The sequence below is a fragment of the Sciurus carolinensis genome, chromosome 6, assembly GCF_902686445.1.
Source record: "Sciurus carolinensis chromosome 6, mSciCar1.2, whole genome shotgun sequence".
In the NCBI taxonomy this organism is placed as follows: Eukaryota; Metazoa; Chordata; class Mammalia; order Rodentia; family Sciuridae; genus Sciurus; species Sciurus carolinensis.
The window spans coordinates 108,368,465-108,388,257 of NC_062218.1; the positions used below are offsets into that span (position 1 = coordinate 108,368,465).

General features: G+C 52.7%; 1 protein-coding gene across 9 annotated transcripts in view; it reads left to right on the top strand.

Annotated features, from left to right (window-relative positions):
- Nucleotides 1–19,793, top strand: part of Ndst1 (N-deacetylase and N-sulfotransferase 1) — a 59,756-nt gene that overhangs the window by 22,134 nt on the left and 17,829 nt on the right. For 8 of the 9 annotated variants that reach the window (XM_047555380.1, XM_047555378.1, XM_047555382.1 and 5 more), the window contains 6 exons: nt 3,161–3,359; nt 7,237–8,132; nt 12,911–13,405; nt 16,783–16,870; nt 17,952–18,106; nt 18,748–18,933. In XM_047555380.1, coding sequence (XP_047411336.1) covers nt 7,620–8,132; nt 12,911–13,405; nt 16,783–16,870; nt 17,952–18,106; nt 18,748–18,933 — 1,437 coding nt within the window. In that variant the 5' untranslated portion in view covers nt 3,161–3,359; nt 7,237–7,619. Of the gene's footprint in view, nt 1–564; nt 608–3,160; nt 3,360–7,236; nt 8,133–12,910; nt 13,406–16,782; nt 16,871–17,951; nt 18,107–18,747; nt 18,934–19,793 lie in introns of those variants that run through there. The other variant, XM_047555385.1, reaches the window with a different exon arrangement.

Consider the following 19,793-nt stretch of genomic DNA (forward strand, 5'->3'; position numbering starts at 1 on the left):
AACAGAGGGGCCAGGAGCTGAGGGGCCCAGGCTTCTAGCTGAGTTTCCCAGTCACCCACTCATTGGTGCCCTGGGCTTCTCTGGGCCTCAGTTCCTCATCTGTGAAATGAGGGGGAGATAGGTCATGGTGCTACTGTAGGGAAGAAATAATAGCATGTGTTATAGACACAAAATGCCTTAGAAATGGGCATTACTCTTAGTAATGCATTTAGCTTAGAAGGTCCTTGTAGCAGATTCATTTATTTTATTTTTTAAATCTTTGTAGATATACATGATAGTAGAGTGTATTTTGACATATACATGGAGTATAACTTATTCTAATTAGGATCCCATTTTCCTTGGAGCAGATTCATAAAGGGGAAGGGTGCATGGGTGTAGAGCACCTACTGTGGTAGGAGGCTTTCTCTTCTTCCAGGAGGAAGCTCTTCTGGAGTTGGGAGGCAGGTGTTCCAGTGGGGAAGCAGCTGAGCTGGGCATGGCATGGGGGCATGCAGAAAGGAGCTCAACAGGACTTTTGAAATCCACAGTGAGCAAAGTCTGATTCCTAGCTGCGACTGGCCTTGGAGGAGGATGGGCAGGGGTTGAATGGATGACAAAAGGGGCCAAGGTAGGTGGGAGTGCGGTAACCCTGGCTGGTGCCATGCCAGGGGTCCTTTCCCTTTCCTCTCTGGGCCTCAGTGTCCCCGAATGCCCACTGCAGGGTGGTCTTTGCTCTCTGTGGCCCTGTGATTCTGAGCCAGACCACTGACATCCCCTGCTGGTGGCAGTGCTGGTGGTGGTGGGGTGACTGACAGGCGGCAGCTTGACCCCTGGCCAGGCGGCACTGCAGGGGTGGTGGGGGTGGGGCATGCAGCAGGCGGCAGATTCTAGTAGAGGAAAGGATTTGCTTCTGGTTTGGCCTCCCAGGGGTGTAATTGCCCTGGAGAAACTCCTGCACAGCTGGGAAGCAAATGTGAAGGATTTTCTTCCCTGTACTGGACGTGATGGGTGGGGCAGGCCATGTCAGGGTGGCTGGTGGAACTGGGTGGCTTGGGGTGTGGCTGGATAGTGGGTGGTGGTGTGACTGTACTGGGGGTGTGACAGGCTGGGAGGGGCTGGGGCAGCTGTGGGGAGTGGCTCTGGATGAGTGTAGGGTGTGGGGCTATCAGTGCCTGACCTGCACCACACACCACCTTCCCCTGCCCAGCTCTGTACCCAATCAGTGTGTATGGGGCGGGGGGGGGGGGGGGTCGGTGCTGGGGATTGAACCCAGGACCTTGAGCTTGCTGCGACTGCTCTACTACTGAGCTCCACCCCCAGTGCATTTTATTTCTTTTGTTTCCAGACAGGGTCTGGCTAAGTTGCGCGGTCTGGACTTAGCTTGCCACTCTCCTGCCTCTCCCCATTCTCTTACTTTTGAGCCTGTCTGCAGGTTCTTTCCACACGACCTCTTCTCAGCTTCCCGTCCCTCCTCCCAGTGTCCGTGTGGCTGGAATGCCTCTGATGACCCCTTTTGGGCGTGTCAGTACTGTGTGCATTTGCTTATGTGTTCATGTGCATGTGAGTTAGCGTGTGTGGGAAGGGGCCCAACGGGGCTGCAGATACACCGAGTGGTGGGTGAGTTCTGGGGGCTGCAGGGATCTGTCCCCATTTGACCAGCAGCAACATCATACCAGAGACATAAAACCAAGATGCCCAAAGGCCTTTAGAAATCCTACTTTGAGGGTCTGAGTCACCACAGCCTTTTTAGTGCCTAGTACTGTACTCGGCACCTTGCATATAGACTGAGGGAATAGGGAACACTCATCATTCCTAGCTCCCAGGGTGATGTCCCACCTGAAGCTCCTTCCTAGAACCCATTCCCTTGCTCCTTTCCTCTGGCCTGACTTCTTGTCTTCTCTTTCTGGGTCCACTGTTATTTTGGTGTGTGTCCTTGGGCCACTTCCTTCCTGAGCCTCAGTTTTAAAATCTGTTAAATGGACACTCTTTTAGCCTGCATCATCATGTGCCAGGCACTCAGCTGAGTGTTTTACTTGCATCATCTCTCCTAGTTGTGGCAACTGCCCCTCAAGATAGATAATAGTATAAACCCTATTTTATAGTTGCGGTAATAGTCTCAGAGATGTTGAAAGCTTTGTGCCAAAGTCACAAGACTGGTAGAAAATGGAGCTTAGATTCCAACCCAAGCAACTGACTCTGGACTGAGCCTTAACTGCATTACTAGCGGCCATGCACTACCATTTTCCAGGCTGCTAGGGTGAAAGGGGATGAGCACATGGCCCTTCCCCAGGGCCCGGAGGCATGCAGTAGGCACCAGAAACATGTGAGTTGGGCGATTGGACACGCCTCACCATCAGAGGTACAGCTAGCTCAGTCTCTGTGTCTGCTCTCAGGAGCTCTTGTCTCACTACTGGAACCCACCCATTCATCTGGATCCTAAGCCAGGACCCCTTCCCTGTTTGCTCTGTAAAAAGGCTCCCTTCCCTTATGGGTCCTGAGGAGTTCCAGAGCACTTTTGGGTAGGGAGGTGGGGTAAGGAATGACTTTCAACTCTAGAGCAATGGCCACGGTTACCGTGGTATTTCCCGAAAGTGCAGCGTTGCCATGGCGTCTCCATGACAACCAGAGCATCTCATTCATTATCCCCAGCACCTTGGCAGGAAAGCTGGGGCTAGGGCTGGGAGAGCACAGTGGGAGCCTGACTGAGGACTGGAGGCCTTGGTGGCTGAGGTCCCCCTCGAACTCCCCAGCTAAGGCTCTCTTGCAGTCTCTGGAGTGCTCCCTCTCATGCGATCTGAAATTTTAACTCTGCCACTGCCTAGCTGTGTGATCTTGGACAAATGACTTAACCTCTCTGGGTCTCATTTTCCTTAACTGTAGATGTAGATAATGACAGTATACGTTGTAAGGATTGAATGAGATAAGGTGTGAAAAATGCTTATTAGCATAGTGCCAGGCTCATAGTAAATGCTCATGTGTGGTATCAGTATTACTAATGATGACAACCTTAAAAAAATTTGTTTAGATGTTGATAGACCTTTATTTTATTCATTTATTTATATGTGGTGCTTAGAATCGAACCCAGTGCCTCAAGCATGCTAGGCAAGTGTCCCACTACTAAGCCACAACCCCAGCCCCTATTGATGATAATTTTAATGGCATTGTTGTTGTTTTATTATAGAAACCCCTGAGTTTCATGGAGGAATGAAAGACCAAACTCAAAGTCAGAAAGGAAACCCATTTGAATCAAGATTTAGTGGCTTCCGTGTGACCGTGGCAAGTCACTTTACCTTGGAGCCTTCTTCTCATCTGCAAATTGGGAATAACTACAGCTACTCCTTCATTCACATCTTGAGTCTCAATAAGGACCTGGCTTTAGGGTAAGTGGGAGCTTCCTTGATGAACCAGACTTGGTTCCTGTCCTTGAGGGGCACCCCAGGCACCTCCGTGTACCAGGTGCCTGGCAGGGCCCGTCCACCCAGGGGTCAGTAAGTGATGGGCCCGCCAGGGGCAGACGGTATGAAAATGTCCCCTGGCCTGCTCTGCACAGATCACAGGCTCTGGTGCCCCAGACACTGGCAGGAGGTTGACTGCAGGGTGCATGGCCCTTGAGGTGGGCACTGCACTTGCTTCAGCTGATGGTGGCTGGTTGCGATGTGTGCCCAGTGTTGCTAGAACGTGATGCTTTAAAAGAGAAGTTAAAGTTCTGACTTTTATGTGAAACCTCTTGATTTTAAAATGTTGCTAACTAATCTCAAATTAAAGAAAAACACTGTGTGAGCCAAAGACCACATATCTGTGCTCTGTTTGGGCCTGAGGGTCCTGGTTCCCAGCCTCTCACAGTGAGTGGGGTGGGTGGAGGCTTGGGAATGGGAGGAGTGGGGGCTGGAGATGACTTAAGAGAGGTGGTGACATTGGAACTGGGATGGTGAAGGATGAGTAAGTGTCCCAGGGGGTGGGGGGAGGCATTCCTGGCAATGGGAACTTTACCAGCAAAGGCCTGGATGCTTGACCAAGCTAGGTGACTGGCCAGGCCAGCTGTGGTTTAGGGGAAAAGGGTGGCAAGGGTGCATGGCCCACGTGCTAGGTGGGCATTGAGGCCCCAACCCCAGTTCTCCTTGAGGCCTTGGTGGCCAGGGGCGTGAGAAGCCCCCCAGGACTTTACTTCTGAGCCACGGGACTCCATAATGCAGGGGGTGCTGGGAGAAGGGCTCCTTGGCTGGCTGTGGGCCTCTGAGTGGGTGGCAGTGAGGCCGTGTGTGGCCCCCGTCAGCAAGCTGGGTGGTCGGCGCTTTGTTTACAAAAGTGAGCTGGCTCTCCTCAGGCCCAGGGCACTTGGCTTTCTCGAGGAATAGGGCCTCTTTTGCCTGCTCTGGCCTGGGTTTTGCTATGGCCTTATCCCAGCCTCCCTGGAAAGGCCAGGGCCTCCAGGGGTGGGGATTCTTCTCGGGTGTGCAGTGAGAGGAGGAGGTAGGGGCCATACTGGGGCTGCAAGGAGAGGCCCCTCCAGTGTAGGGCAGGCAGCGTCAGCATCCCCCATGGAGCGGCCCCCTTGCTACAGTCAGTGAACCACATGGACATGTCATTGTCACCCGGCTCCCTCAGTGGGCGGTGGGGTTCCTCTTGGTGTCCTGCATCCCTGGGCTTAGACAAGTGCATGGTGACACGTGGCCACCACACAGCATCGTTCAGAGTGGCTCGAAGTCCTCCGTGCTCCCCACTCGTCCTCCATCCTAACCTCTGGCAGCCATGTGCCTTTTTAAAATGTGCATTTTTATATATCTGAGGAACGTTGTCAGATTCCCATAAGGGTCCATGACCCCCAGATGCCTGAGATTCTGTGAACTGCATCATTAACACGCCGAAAGGCTGTTAATGGGATGGAGGGTCAGCGGCCATGACTCAGGCTCTCCTCCTCTACTGTGGGGTCGGACACCCATGTGGGCAGGCCACCCTCAGGGCACCCCTGCCTTCCCACCCACTCTGCCTCAACCCTGGCCACAGGCCAAGGGTGGGGCTAGGCTGTGGCTGCAGACGGCCCTCATCAGTGGCAAACAGGACACCGGTGCTCCCTGGGCACCAGCAGGACCAGCCACTCCAACCTTCCAGGCTCTGCCCAGGATACCTGCCCTTTCTTGCCCTGCTCTCACTGAGAATTGCAGGGAGTCCCTGGAAAGTGCCACACCCCCCCTTATCTTCAGGTTGCATTGTAGGCCATTCCCTCTCCATGTCCCGGACAACCCTTCCTTCTTGTGCTGCCCAGTTCTGGTGCCACTTCCTCCAGGAATCCTTCCTGGGTCCTACTCTCCCTCTCTGGAGAGGTCACATCCCCCCTCAGTTCTCCCAAGTGCCTTTCCTCACCCCAGCGACCACACTTGTCTCCCAGCATTGTGGATGCCTGCTGTCCAGGTGCCTCAGGGTCACCATGGTGCTGGCACACAGTGAGGACTCAGCAGAGAGCAGCAGAGGTAGGAGAACCCCCAGAAACCAGCTCCTAAGAGGCAGGAAGCCCAGAGACGGATGGGGTGTGCTGGGTGTCACACAATGCGTCCTGGCACAGCTGGGACCAAACCTGCTGCTGAGCTCTTCTCTTCATTTCACAGACAAAAAGCAGAAAATGAATCTCACTCAGAGATGATTACTGTTAATGTTCTTTTTTTTCCCACTTAGTACCCATTCCTAGCCTATGCATAAAAATATTTAACAAAAATATGACCACACATACAAACCGTTTTATAAAGGTTTCCCACTTCAACAATATATATGGTAAATGTCAGTAAATGTCTTTCTTGGAGATACTATAAATGACTGCCTACGAGTCTGTCACATGCTTACATTGTAGTTTCTAATGACAGTGCCCCATTATTGAGCATTTGCCATTATAAACAGCACTGGGATTTGTATTCTTGTGGAGAAATCTTTACACACTCCTGCAATAACTACTTCTAGGAATTTATCCTAGAGGTGCAACTGTTGGGTCCCTGGTGCGCAAGGCCCCTGCAAGCACAGCATATAGTCTCAGGGCTGGGAGGGACTTCAAAGGCCTTCGCCCTGGAGGCCATCCCTGGACTCCAGTTCCCTTTCTGACTGCCGCAGCCCAGGTTCTCACACTTGCATTCCAGCTTGGGGTGCTCTCCCGCTAGCTCTCAGTAGCTGCAGCTAGTAGAAAGTAGCTCCTTGGATTGCTGGGAAATGTCACTCTTGGTGACTTCCACTCATGTTTAGGGGACACTGGAAGGCTGTGTTTGGGTTGCTGTTGAGACAAGGGAATTGGGGCCTTTGCACAGGGTACGTGAGTCTTTGTGTACTCTTCCCAGTGAAATGGGGCAGTGGCAAGGCCAGTTGGGGGTTTCAGTCTGGAGGAGGAGGCTGGAACCTGGGTTCTGGCTCTCTGGGTGGACAGAACCGGTGTTGGGGAACCTTCATGTCTCCTGGAAGCCTGGGATCCCCAGGCAGATGTGGTCATCTGGTGTCCAAAGTTGCTGTGTGCACTGTGAGTCTGTGTTCCTGGGGCATGGACGTGTGACTGCGTTAGGAGCACATGACGACAGCTGCCATTTCTAAGTGAGTCTCTGTCAAGCCCTGTAGACACATTTACTCGGTTAACCTCAGCCCCAGCCCTGTGCAGGGGTGCCAATGGCACAGATGAGCTTGAGCGATGCAGGGATTCACCTGGGCCTTCCTGCACAGGTGCCTCACAGTCCTGGCTTGCATCCTGCCGTGGCTGCTTCTGGTGCAGTCTTTTCATCCGCTGCTTAGGGCTGCTGAGGTCACTCAGAGAGAGTTGGGGGTCGGGGGAAGGGAAGCGAAAGGAAGGCCAGGGCAGGCTGGGCCTCTGCTAGCCAAGGTCTCGGGGGCCAGGATGCCTGCCCTGGCGTGCCTCCAGAGACTGTGTCGGCATGTGTCCACCTCTTGCTCTTAGGCCTTGCAACTGTTTAGTGATTCACTTTGTTCTTTCTGCTTCTGAATTTTTCTTGGCCTAGTCTTAGACTCTGATAATAATGAGAAAGAACAGTTACTATTTATAGATACTGTGTATTATACTGCTTTATGTGATTGATATATATCACTGGACTTCATACTCCAGCCTCTTGTGAGATGGATACTATTTACTGTCTGCCCTGTTTCTCACATGGGGAAACTGAGGCTCACAGAAACTTGCCTCAAATCATTCCGCCAGGTTTGGCAGCAAGACTTAAACTTGGATGACCTGGTCAGGACCTGTGTGTCTGACTGACTCTCCTGTTCTCTCCACAGCGTCAGCCCCGTGGGCCCTACTGAGTGAGCGGCATGCAACACCTCTGGGCCTGCCTAGTGTCCTCTGGCCTGCTGCCCAGTCCCCCCAGGAGGCCCTGACGCCCTGGGGCACTTCTGCTTTGTGCAGGACCAAGTGGGGGTTTGCCATGGTGACATAAAGGGGCGCAGAGGAAGGAAGGAGTGAGACCAGCCTCTAGACTGCGCCCCTGGCTGGGAGGAAGGCCTGGGGACCCAAGCCTCCACTCCTGCTGTCCACTGAGGGCCTCGCTTCCTAAGTCTCTGTGAATTCGTTGGTTGGTTGACGACTCTTGTGTCTCCTGTGTGGGGCCTTGGGGTGGCCAGGGCAGGCCGGGCCTCCGGTGGCCAAGGTCTCGGGGGCCAGGATGCCTGCCCTGGCGTGCCTCCGGAGACTGTGTCGGCATGTGTCCCCACAGGCTGTCCTTTTCCTGCTGTTCATCTTCTGCCTGTTCAGCGTTTTTGTCTCGGCCTACTACCTATATGGCTGGAAGCGGGGTCTGGAGCCCTCCGCAGATGCCCCTGAGTCGGACTGTGGGGACCCGCCACCTGTGGCCCCCAGCCGCCTACTGCCCCTCAAGCCTGTGCAGGTGGTCACCCCTTCCCGCACCGACCCACTGGTGCTGGTATTCGTGGAGAGCCTCTATTCACAGCTGGGCCAGGAGGTGGTGGCCATCCTGGAGTCCAGTCGCTTCAAGTACCGCACCGAGATTGCACCAGGCAAGGGGGACATGCCCACACTCACCGACAAGGGCCGTGGCCGCTTCGCCCTCATCATCTATGAGAACATCCTCAAGTATGTCAATCTGGATGCCTGGAACCGCGAGTTGCTGGACAAATACTGTGTGGCCTACGGCGTGGGCATCATTGGCTTCTTCAAGGTAGGCAGGAGGCTGGGCCCTGAGCCCTCAGATCCTGACCTCTGAATCACTAGTGGAGCACCGAACTTTTCTCATCTGTAAAATGGGTACAATGGTTGTACCTACTCCCAGGCTTGTCTTGAAGGTTAGGTGGGTGCCTGGTGAGTGCTTTATAAGTTTTAGGGGTGCTTGGCAGGGGGACTTCCTGACACACAAGGGTTCACACACAGCAGACAGTTGTACTGGAGAATCCCTGGGGATGGGTGCAGGGTGGGAGGTGGCGTGCTCTGCTCAGGACTCTGAAACCTGTCATGGCAATCCAAGGGAGGGAATTTGTTCCCATTTTGCAGATGAGAAAATCAAGACTTGGGGTTGGGTTACCTATTCGAGGCTCTTAATCTCAGTGGGTAACTGAGATTGGAAACCAGACTTGGGCAATTTGAGCTCTATCCCATGTTCTTTCCTCCCGGTGGCAGTGGGGAATGGAATGTGTGCACCTGCCAGATCACAGCCATTTCGCATTGGGAGACGGAGGAGAAAGAAATCCCAGTGTGCGGGTTGGGAACTGTTCTGGTTTTTGTGGGGCTCTCAAAATGACCACTGGGGTTAGGGTCCTTGCTGAGTAGGAGAATCTACTGTGGGAAGGGGAGGTTGGGAGCAGCGGACGCAGGTTCTATGGCTCTGGTCAGGCAAGATGAAACGAGCACTGGCTGCGACTCCGTTTGGGGTTTTGGGGGACATTCCCTTACTCACGGAGCACTGAGGTACCAAGCACTTCAGCAGTTGGGTCTTTGCTAGGCACGGGTAGAGTGATAATCAGAATGGACGGAGCCCCTGCTCTCAGGGAGCTGACGTGCCAGTGCAGCAGGAGTTGGTGGGGGCCTGGTACTGGGCAGATGAACTTGGCATGTGGCAGTGAGAAGTGCACAAGGAGTAGGGCAGGGGGCAGCCCAGAGGGTCGTGCTGTGGGCGGTTGGCTGCACTCTCACAGCAGGCCAGGGAAGAAAGCCACCTGAGGGAGGTGAGGGAAGGAGCCGGGGGCCTTCAGTGCCAAGAGCCCTCCAGAAGGAAGGGACAGTAAGTGCACAGTCCTGTGCGGGCTGTGGAGGGGAGGCGTAGGAGACGATCAGAAGGGCTTGTGTCCTAGGCCTCCCCGTGCAGGTGCGCTGGCCCTGTGCTCGGTGCCGGGAGGGGCTGGTCTGGTTGAGCATTCCCACGGCATGTTCTTTCATGCACTAATACAGCAGGAGGCTCTGCCACTAACGGGCATTGTGAGCCACGAAATGGAAGGTCCTCAGAAGTCCTGCAGAAGAGCGAGCCAGTGAGATTTGTTCCCCCACTGGCTTGATCTCTTTCACAGAGCACCCTCTGGGGAGCACTAGCCTGGTTTGTGGCTTTACAGAAGCATAAAGTCGGACTGTCTCCATTGTCTATTTTTTCCCCCTTTCTCTCCTGGACTCCGTACCCTTTCCTGCATGAACTTCATTAAGTTTGATTCAGAGCCCCAGGCCTGAAAATCGTCAGAATGGCCGACATTTATTGAGAGCCTGCTCAGTGCGGTGCATTCCTACATGCTCTACGCCAGTGAACTCACTGCACTCTAATAAGCAGGCAGATGGTGTCCTTATTTAGGAGAGGAGGAAACTGAGGCAAAGAGATTAAGAAATGTGCCCAAGTGTTCTCTAGGTTTTGAAGCCAAGCAGTCCAGCTCCGGTGGTCTTTGTCTTAACCACTGCGTGGCTAGTCCAGGAGATTCACTACCATTTATTTAGTAGAAGTCTGCATCAGGAGCCGCATGCGGTGCACAGAACTCTCAGTCTCTGTGACCAGGCAGTGGGCATGGCACATTGGGCGCAACTGGTGCAGCAGAGTTTGGACCCTATCTATCTAGCTACAGTTCCTTGCTTTATAGAAGGTGAACATGAGGCCCAGTAAGGGGCACCCAGTGTCCCACTGTGGATTCAGTGGCAGTTCTAGATTTTCCTACTCTTCCTACATTATTACACATGACAAGCCCCCTCCTAGATTTTGAGCACAAGCCTGTGATTATTCAGCTCAAACTTGTGCCCCCTGGTTTTCTAGGCACAACTCTCGTCTCTTTCTGCAAGATGGGCTTCAGCACTGTTCCTTGGGCTTGTCAAGCCCTGAGTGCCTGAGGACTGTGGGGCTCTGGAGATGCTCATGGTCCTGTTCCCACCCAGGCTGGACTCCTAGGACAGTGCGAGAGCAGGGACTTAAAACTCTATGCCCTGGGCTAAATCTTTCTGGCACTTAAAAGTGACCTTGGGCAGGATGCTCAACCCATTTGTGAAATGGGATTGATGGTGGCTCCTGCCTCGCTGGTCTGTATTGGAGATAAAACAAGACAATGGGCGGGAAGCACTGAGCACTAGGCCTGGGACCCAGAGCCACTCAACAAATGGCAGCTTGCATGTTTTGTCGTTCCAAGTTCAGCCAAGGTACTAGTGGTGCACTTTGTCTTGTGGCTTTGACCAGTGTGCTCCTGTGAGGTCCTGGAGGGCGGGGTTGAATTTCTTCATCCCAAGTCCCAGTTTCCAGCACTGTCGTACCTCATCCTTGTGACTCTGGGTGCTCTGGCCCTGAACACACCTGGCAGGCCACCTGGCCTCTTTGATTGAGCACTTACGTGTTCAGACACTGAGCTCATTGCTTCTCAGGCATTATCATGTTTAATTTTCATAACTACTTTTTGAAGGTGGACACTTTATTTTCGGTTAAGAACCTGAGGCTGGAAAAGTTAAAAGGCCTAACCAGAGTGACATAGCTTGTAAGTCACAGAGCCAAGGTTTGACAACTAAGCTTGTTGCTTTTAATCTGACCACAGGAGACCATGTAAGAGGAAATTGGCTAATGGGGGATTTGAGCCCAGAAAGGGGGCATGGGGTTCCCAGGGCACCATCCAGTTAATTCTTAAATCTATGAGGCCTCTGCCTTCCCATCTGGCTCAGGGATCTCCCTTCCTTTCCCTGGGTAACACCATTGGAAGGCCCAGTGTCTCTGGGGAGGGTCCTCAGAGCCGAGGAACAGGAGGAGTTTCTGCTCCTGGGGGTGTAGCCTGCAGTGGGGCCAGCCAGCAAGGCCAGGCTCTTTGTTCCCTTCCCTGGCTGGTTCCTGTCACTGCCGACCCGGTCGGCTATCAGCAACTTGGCTTTCTCTCTCTCTGTCTGGGCAGCAGGCTGAGCTGCCAGCACCTGGCAGTCAGCTCAGGGTCGGGACTTTGAAATAGGATCTTCAGCCCTCGTGTCCTGTGGCTTCCCAGGCCCTGGCACATGTGAACAGGATCTGAAGTGTCTCTGCCCCACAGCTGAAGCAGGTCCATCCTTGACCAGCCTGGCTCGGGCTGTGGGACGTCTGGGGCTGGGGGAGGTGGCCTCTGAGGATGGGCTTGATGGGGCCTGGCATGAGACCACCACCTCTGGGGCTGGCTCAGGGCGCTGTGGGTAGAGTTGGCACATACTCCTTATGTGTGGAGCAACCAGTGTAGGCTCCTCATTGCACTTTATAAGACCAGAGCCCCAAAGAACTGTTATGGAAATGAGGAAAAGCAGTCTCTAGAGGAGATCAGTGCAAGGCACCCTTGCGGGCAGGCACAGTTTCACACTGGGGGACAGGGCTCAGCTGGAACTGGGCCTCCCTCTCGCTGCTCAGCTGTGTGCCCAGGTCGGCTCACCCAGGTGGCCCCGATGGCACCAGTGCACAAGTCTGTCCCCTCTCCAGACGCATCACAGGCCTTTTGTTCACCCATGCTTTGCCCTGCTCCACTCATTCTCCACAAGGCAGTCACATAGATCTCTTCAAAATAGATTGGAACCTGTCATCCCTGTCACATACCCTTGATGGAGTCTTTGGTGGCTTCCTGCTACCCTTTCTAGCCTCCAGGGTTCTGCTGTTCTGTCCCCAGCTGAATGTTCTGCCTCGTCTCCTCCTCTCTCTCTTGATTGAACCTCTCCTACCTCAGGGCCTTTACTCTTCTTGGGGCTTGTCTCCCACCTCTCCCCTAGTTGATGACTCTTTCTTTAAATATTACCTCAGAAGTCCCTTTCTCTGGAAGACTTCCTGAACCAGTGGACTGTGCCCAGAAATCTACTTGTCTGTAACTGCGAACCTCTTCTGTGTAGCATGACCCATGGTGAAGCAGGAACTGTAGGCCCAGGGAGGAGCTATTGAGTGTTGTGCTGTCTGCAAACCCCCAGGGTGTTGGGCAGCCCCAGGACCTCACATTGCTGGCAGTGATTGCATGGGCATGGGTGCTGGACTTCTGTAAGAGGTGCCCTCAGGGGCATGGGGGTGTAAGGGAGGTTGGGAATGCTGTGTGGGAGAATGTCTTTGCTCCCCCACTCCAGACAACTCCTCTGGCCTGGAGAAAAGATATAACTGGCCAAGGCCAGACAGTCTGGTAGCAGAGTCCATGCTCTCAACTGCTGGACTTCGCTCCTGGTGATTTGGACTCTCTAAGCCTCTGTCTCTTTGTGTATAAAATGACCTGTTCTGATAACACCTCCACCGCTGGGTCACTAGGAGGACTAGCATAGCAGCATTCCAGCGTGCCAAGCACTTGGACCCCCTGCCTGGTTTTGGTAAGCCAAGCAGACTTGTTCACTAGTGTACTATTGTAGGCAGAGGAGAGGGCAGACCACCACGCCGGCGGCATGGCGAGCCCGCCCGTGAATGTTGTAAATATTGTTGATGTTACAGTTTTCGGTGCGTATCTGAGTTCCACGTCCCTTGGAGTTCCAGATCTGACAGCTGTTCCCCTTCCCACCCTGCCCCGCCTGTAGGCCAATGAGAACAGCCTGCTGAGCGCACAGCTCAAGGGCTTCCCCCTGTTCCTGCACTCTAACCTGGGCCTGAAGGACTGCAGCATCAACCCCAAGTCCCCACTGCTCTACGTGACACGGCCCAGCGAGGTGGAGAAGGGCGTGCTGCCTGGCGAGGACTGGACCGTGTTCCAGTCCAACCACTCCACCTATGAGCCGGTGCTGCTGGCCAAGACGCGCTCATCCGAGTCCATCCCGCACCTGGGAGCTGACGCGGGCCTGCATGCTGCACTGCATGCCACGGTGGTCCAGGACCTGGGCCTGCACGATGGCATCCAGCGAGTGCTCTTCGGCAACAACCTCAACTTCTGGCTGCACAAGCTGGTCTTCGTGGATGCTGTGGCTTTCCTCACCGGTAAGCGCCTCTCGCTGCCTCTGGACCGCTACATCCTGGTGGATATCGACGATATCTTCGTGGGCAAGGAGGGCACACGCATGAAGGTGGAGGACGTGAAGGTAAGGTGGGCCTCATGGACGCCAACCCTTGTGTCCCCCATGTGACCGCCCTACCTGCACTTCCCCTGTGCTGTTAGTTATTCAAAGTTCAGTTCCTCCACTAACTTAAATTGTGTTCAAAGGAAGTATTATTTAAAATTTAATTGAAGTATTAAACAGAGTGACTGTTTTTTGGTACTGGGGATTGAACCAGGGACACTCAACAACTGAGCCTCATTTCCAGCCTTTATATTTTAATTTGAGACAGGGTCTCACTGAATTGCTTAGAGCCTTACTGAGTTGCTGAGGCTGACTTTGAACTCACAATCCTCCTACCTCAATCTCCTGAGTCCCTGGGATTATAGGCATGTGCCACCGAACCTGGCAAATGTAGACCTTTGCACCTGAGTGCAGAGTTGAAGTGTATGTGTGTGGAGGAAGAGATCCAGTAGTCAAAACATGAAAGTGGGAAGCCGGGCTCCGTAGCCCATGCCTGTAATCCCAGCAGCTCAGGAGGCTGAGGCAGGAGGATCGAGAGTTCAAAGCCAGCCTCAGCAATGGCAAGGCTCTAAGCAACTCAGTGAGACCCTGTCTCAAAATAAAATACAAATTAGGACTGGAGATGTGGCTCAGAGGTTGAGTGCCCCTGAGTGCAATCCCCGGTACCCCAAAACAAGCAAAAAAACCATGAAAGTGGGAACTGCAGTGTCAGCCATCTGCCTTTTCATCTGGATATGACTTTAAACTCCTAAAAATGTTTGTGTCAATATCAGAGTGCCCATAAAGTTCTTAAAAATTGGAGCTGGAATTACACATATGGCATGTTTTAGCTGAGGTCTGTATAGATAGTGAATGCATGTGTTGAATTCAAAAAGTGTTTACCCAACAAAGCTGTATGTAAAAACACTGGCAAACCACAAAATTTTATACCCACGGGAGTTGTCACAGTGAAGGAGAAGCCTATAAATTAAGACCACTAAACAGTCTTGAAAATACAGTTTTCAGGTTACTTGCAAAGGCGTCGACATCCTAGCGTACATGGGAATCAGAGTCGGTTGCTGGGAGTAGAGGGCACCATAACAATAAATCCAATGAAAACAAAACTGGGGATTAAATTCTGAGAGATGCGGCTGCCTGCTGACCGGTGTCCTCTCTCACAGGAGATTAGCGAGTGTTAGAAACATATTAGCACCAAACCAAGACTTCTCTTTGATGCTCCCAGGAGGCTTTAAAGAGACCTGTGAGAGGAGCACAGCTCTCCCTGAGCAGACCTGCCTGGTTTGCTGTTTTCTGTCCACCTGAAAGCTCTGCTAAGTGCCCTGGGGTCTGCAAGGAGGGTCCCCGTGAGGTCTGTGCCTTTTCTTGGTCAGGAGTGCACTCTCTGCTCTTCTTTATAACCCCAGAGGAGAAGAACAGAGTGAATTGTGTTGGGGAATGGTCATCCTGTGGGGATTCGAGACCAATTTGACTCAAGTCCCAATATGACCCTGACTGACTAGGTGATATGTGCCAGTCCCTTCCCACTGCTGAGCCTCAGCTGTGAAATGACCAGATGGAGTGATGATAGGCTGTTTCACAGCATTCACAGGGGCTTCACAGGGGTGTCCGGCTAGCTGGGTGGGACCAGGGTCTTGCTCAGATGGCCAAACTCCACCCTCTATGCCCCCTGTGGAGCTGGGCAGGGCAGCATGCCTTTGATTGTACTTCCTCCTGAAATTTCAATTCCTGAAGAGCTGTCCTACTGAAGAAAGATTGAAGATGACCCCTGCCGAGTCTTTGATCTAAACATTTTCTTGTGAAGCCAGTGGACCAACCTCTAGCAGAGTAAATCGCCCTGTTTCCTACTTAGGATGCTCTTTCAGCATCCCCACTCTCCTCTCTCCTGATCATACCAGGCCCTTGCTGCCTGTCAAGGGGAGCCCTCTTGTGACTGTGGTCCAGGACAGGGCTCTAGAGTCAAGCCCATGAGGAGGTCACTGTGTCCCCCAGTGAGCCCTGGGTTGTGCACTTAGGTTTCTTATTCCCCCATTTCTGAAGTGAGAAGCACTTCAATTTCTGTGGAAGGATACATATAGAGGCGCCCTCTTCTATACACTCAGCTCAGAGCAAACTGCAGAGTGCTTCTTCAGCCCGGGTCTTTACTCTTAAACATTCTTGTCAATAGGAAAGGGCAGAGCAATTTCCTCTTTAATCCAAGCACAGGTGACCACTGTGTCTTTTTTTCATGGACCTGCATGTCACCTTATTAGCTTGTACAGTGTTGGCTCTGCTCCACAGTTGACAAAATACCGAGAGGAGCTGCTTACGCAGGGCTTGGTGGGTGCTGTGCTCTGCTCAACCCTCTGTGCACTGCTTCATTTGGTCCTCCCAGCAGCCTGGCAAGGTGGATGTTGTTTTGAGACCTGTTTTGCAAAGTAGGGCACTGAGACTCAAAGAGTTGAAGTAGCTTGCCCATAGGAGACGGGCATGCACATCTAGCAGGCAGTGCTCAGCCTTAGGGGTGACAACACTGTCCTAAGAGAGCCAGGACTTTTAGTGTGCAACATGTCCTAAAAGCAGGGTTGGGGAGGTTTCCTAGCAGCTGTGAACCCGCAGTCCTGACCCTGGAGTGCAATAGCACATCTGTTTCCCAAGGGCTAGCATCCCTTCACTGACCTGCAGAGAGCTGTGCGTGCCAGGCACGGGAACATCACGGTGCCGGGTACACAGCACATCCTGGACGGGTCTTGGTCCTTTGATATTCCACCAAAAGGGAGAACTCCTTCGCATGTAGACTCTGAGGCTTGCAGTGGCAGTGACCACAGATGTCACAATGGCCCCCGTTTTTCATTACTTAACCAAACATCAGGCAGTCTTACATACAGCTTTGCACTTAATTCTCCAAAGAGAATTACATCTCCCATGGGAGAGAGAGAGAGAGATCATCTCCATGTTGCAGTTTAGGAAACTGAGACCTAGAGAAGTCACAAAGCTTTTTAAGGACACACAAAAGAGCCTGACTGGAGCCCAGGTCTTTTTGTGCTAGAGGCCTGGTGAAGGCAGCGCAGGCCAGTCTCCCATGCACAGCCCATGTCATCCTGCAGAGCCTGTGCTCACACGGGGCTCGAACATGGTGGAATGCTCTGCTGTTAGCCCCTTGACGCTCTTGGTTACTTTTGAATAATGGTCTCATGATTTCATTGTTTGAGCAGTGCTAGGGATCAAACACAGGACTGGGTGTGCCAGGCAGGAGCCCTACCACAGAACCACACCCGCAGCCCTGCATGTGTGCATTTTTACTGGGCCCTACCAGTTTTGCAGCCGATCTTGCTGGGATAGAACACTTCTCAGGTCTCTGTGGAACGACCAGGGAGCTTCTGACTTCCTCTCTTGCCTTTCTTTCTCCTCTGCTATCCCAGGCCCTGTTCGATACGCAGAATGAATTACGCACACACATCCCAAACTTCACCTTCAACCTGGGCTACTCAGGGAAATTCTTCCACACAGGTAGGTGAGCCTGCCCTGCCCCTTCTAGTGACTTCTGGGACTGTCCACACCCACATCCTCAGAGTCTTGTGCAAGCAGCTGGGCTTGCTCACACCAAGGGCAAAAGTCCCCCAGAGCCAGTAGGCCACAAGAGTAGAGTCCTAGGCAGGGGTCATTTGGGGATAACAACAATGACAATAGTTTCCATGCATCACTCCCCGGCCTTCAGGCTGTGCTGTCCTAGGTGGGGCATCTTCCCTCCCACCTCCCACTGCCCCATCCTTTTTAAATTATTTGTATTATTTCTGTGTAAGAAAAACTGGTTGAATTTTAAGAACATTACAGAAATATGTAGCATAGGAAATGAAGGTACGCTGTACTTGTACCTCCCCAGCAGGACCAATGTTCTAAGTTTAGTTTAGAGTCAAAAGGGGGGCAGAATGTGCAACACAGCCCCCAAGTCAAATAGGAGTGATGCTGCTGGGTCTCTGCATTGGATGGGGGTGGCACTGGAGATTGAACACAGGAACCCTTTCTCTCTAAGGTCCCCCTTTCTTTACGAATTTTGTTCTGAGGCAGGATCTTTCTAAGTTGTCCAGGCTGGCCTTGAGCTTGTGATCCTCCTGCCTCAGACTCCCGGTTGCTGGGATCACGATCATGCACCATTACACCCAGCTCTGTATTTTTTATTTTCTTTATCTTTAGCCTGCTGGGGGTGGTTGTGGTAATACACCCAAGTCGGAGGGTAAACTGTGCTGTTTATACACAAAGACCTTCTACAAATCAGTAGAAGACAAATGACCCATTTGGGTCATCGGAACAGGGTAGAGCAGACATGTCAGAGGTAGCAGAAACCCTTGAGACAGTTGGTTCTACTTCCCAAGGGCCCAGGGTCTTGGCCAAAGTCACTCCTGAGTTATGGACACACTGTAGATTGGAACCCAGGGCTCTGGAACTCCATCTTCTCCTTCACTGTAGCTCAGATACCTTCATGGCAGCGTCTGGTTGGGCCATGGCTGTGCATGCCCATCCCCAGGCCTGGTCCAGCTTGAGGGCCTCATGGACCTGAGGCCCGGGCTGAGCCGACTTGCTGGGACTGCAGGTACTGATGCTGAGGATGCTGGGGACGACCTGCTGCTGTCGTATGTGAAGGAGTTCTGGTGGTTCCCCCACATGTGGAGCCACATGCAGCCTCACCTTTTCCACAACCAGTCCGTGCTGGCGGAACAAATGGCCCTGAACAAGAAGTTCGCTGTCGTGAGTAAGATTCCCTACAGGGCAGAGCTGGGTGGGCTAGGGGCTGGGCCTGGGGTCCTGACTGCTGGTGTCATTACTGCTTTTGCAGACAATCTGTCAGATTCTCACCAACATCCATATGCTGCACTGGGGCCCAGGGGCAAGGTGGGGGGAGCTGCCAGTATTGCCTCTGTCTCTGAGAAGCCTCAAGAGAAGAGCCCCACTTTGTAGACAAGAATCAGAGGCTCAGGGAGGTCATACCAGGATTTAAACTCAGACCTATGTTTCCCTGGGCCCAAGCGGCTACCTCCCACTGGGGTGGGCGATACCCAGCCTGGGTTCACTGGCCAATCAGAGGCAAGAGAAGGCAGGAAATGTCTCCACCCTTGTCCTTCGCTGAGGGGTGCATGAGGCTCCTGAACTAGACAAAGAGTTGGGAGACCTGGGCCATAGTCCCAGCTCTGCCTGTGACTCTGACTCAGAGATTCTTGAGTGCTTCCCACTCCCTTGTAGGCCTCAGCTTCCCCATCTGCACCAGGGGGCTTGGACCAACTGCCCTGCCATTTTAGCCTCTGATTTTTCTCTTATGTTCTACAAGGGAGAATAAGGCCCAAAGGGGAAATGCCCCCGTGCTCAACCTGCCCTGGTCATCCTCTTTCCAGGAGCATGGCATTCCCACAGACATGGGGTATGCAGTGGCACCCCACCACTCGGGTGTGTATCCCGTGCACGTGCAGCTGTATGAGGCCTGGAAGCAGGTGTGGAACATCCGCGTGACCAGCACAGAGGAGTACCCCCACCTGAAGCCAGCCCGCTACCGCCGTGGCTTCATCCACAACGGCATCATGGCAAGTGTGGCAAGCGCGCTGTCCTGGGAAGCACGGCTAGGGCTTCAAACTGACCTCTGCTGCTACTTTGGCTTTTGAGGCTCGGTCCCGGGGAATGTGGGCTGCCAGTCTGCCAGTCTGGCTCCTCTCTTGAGCTTAGAGAATTAAGGAGTGAGCATTTTTTTTTTTTTTTTTTAGTTGTAGATGGCCACAATACCTTTATTTTATTTATTTATTTTTATGTGATGCTGAGGTTTGAACCCAGTGACTCACACATGCTAGGTGAGCACTCTACCACTGAGTCACAACCCCAGCCCCAAGGAGTGAGCATTCTTTAAAGGGGGTTCTAATGAGGATGGAGGACAGTCTTCTGTTCCATTTGTTGCTCATTAAGAACTTCTTTTGTGCTCCTATTGTGTCTGTCCTCTTTTTAGGCATTAGGGACACAGAAATGAATAAAACCCAGAAAGGTTCCTATCCTTGTAGAACTGATGTTCTAGGGGTAGGAAACAGACAATATGCTTATGAATGTGTAAAGTGTATAACAACCAGATGGTGATAAGTGCCCTGGAGAGAATCAGCAGGGAAGGGAGATGGGGGAGGCAATTTTCAATAAAGGTTAGGAAGGACCTTCCTTGGATGAGCCATCCTGCTATATGTGGAAGAGTGTTCAAGGTAGAGAAAACAGCATGTGCAAGGCCCTGAGGTTTCTTGTGCTGGGTGTGTTTGAGGACCAAGTAAGGAGTCTAGTATGGCTGGAGGGAGCAAGTTAGGGGCTGATGGTAGAGGATGTCAGGGGGTGGTAGCAGGATGCTTGGGAGCCAAGTAAGGGCTAGTCATCAAGGCACTTCAACTTTTAGTCAGAGATGGGAAGGTTTTGA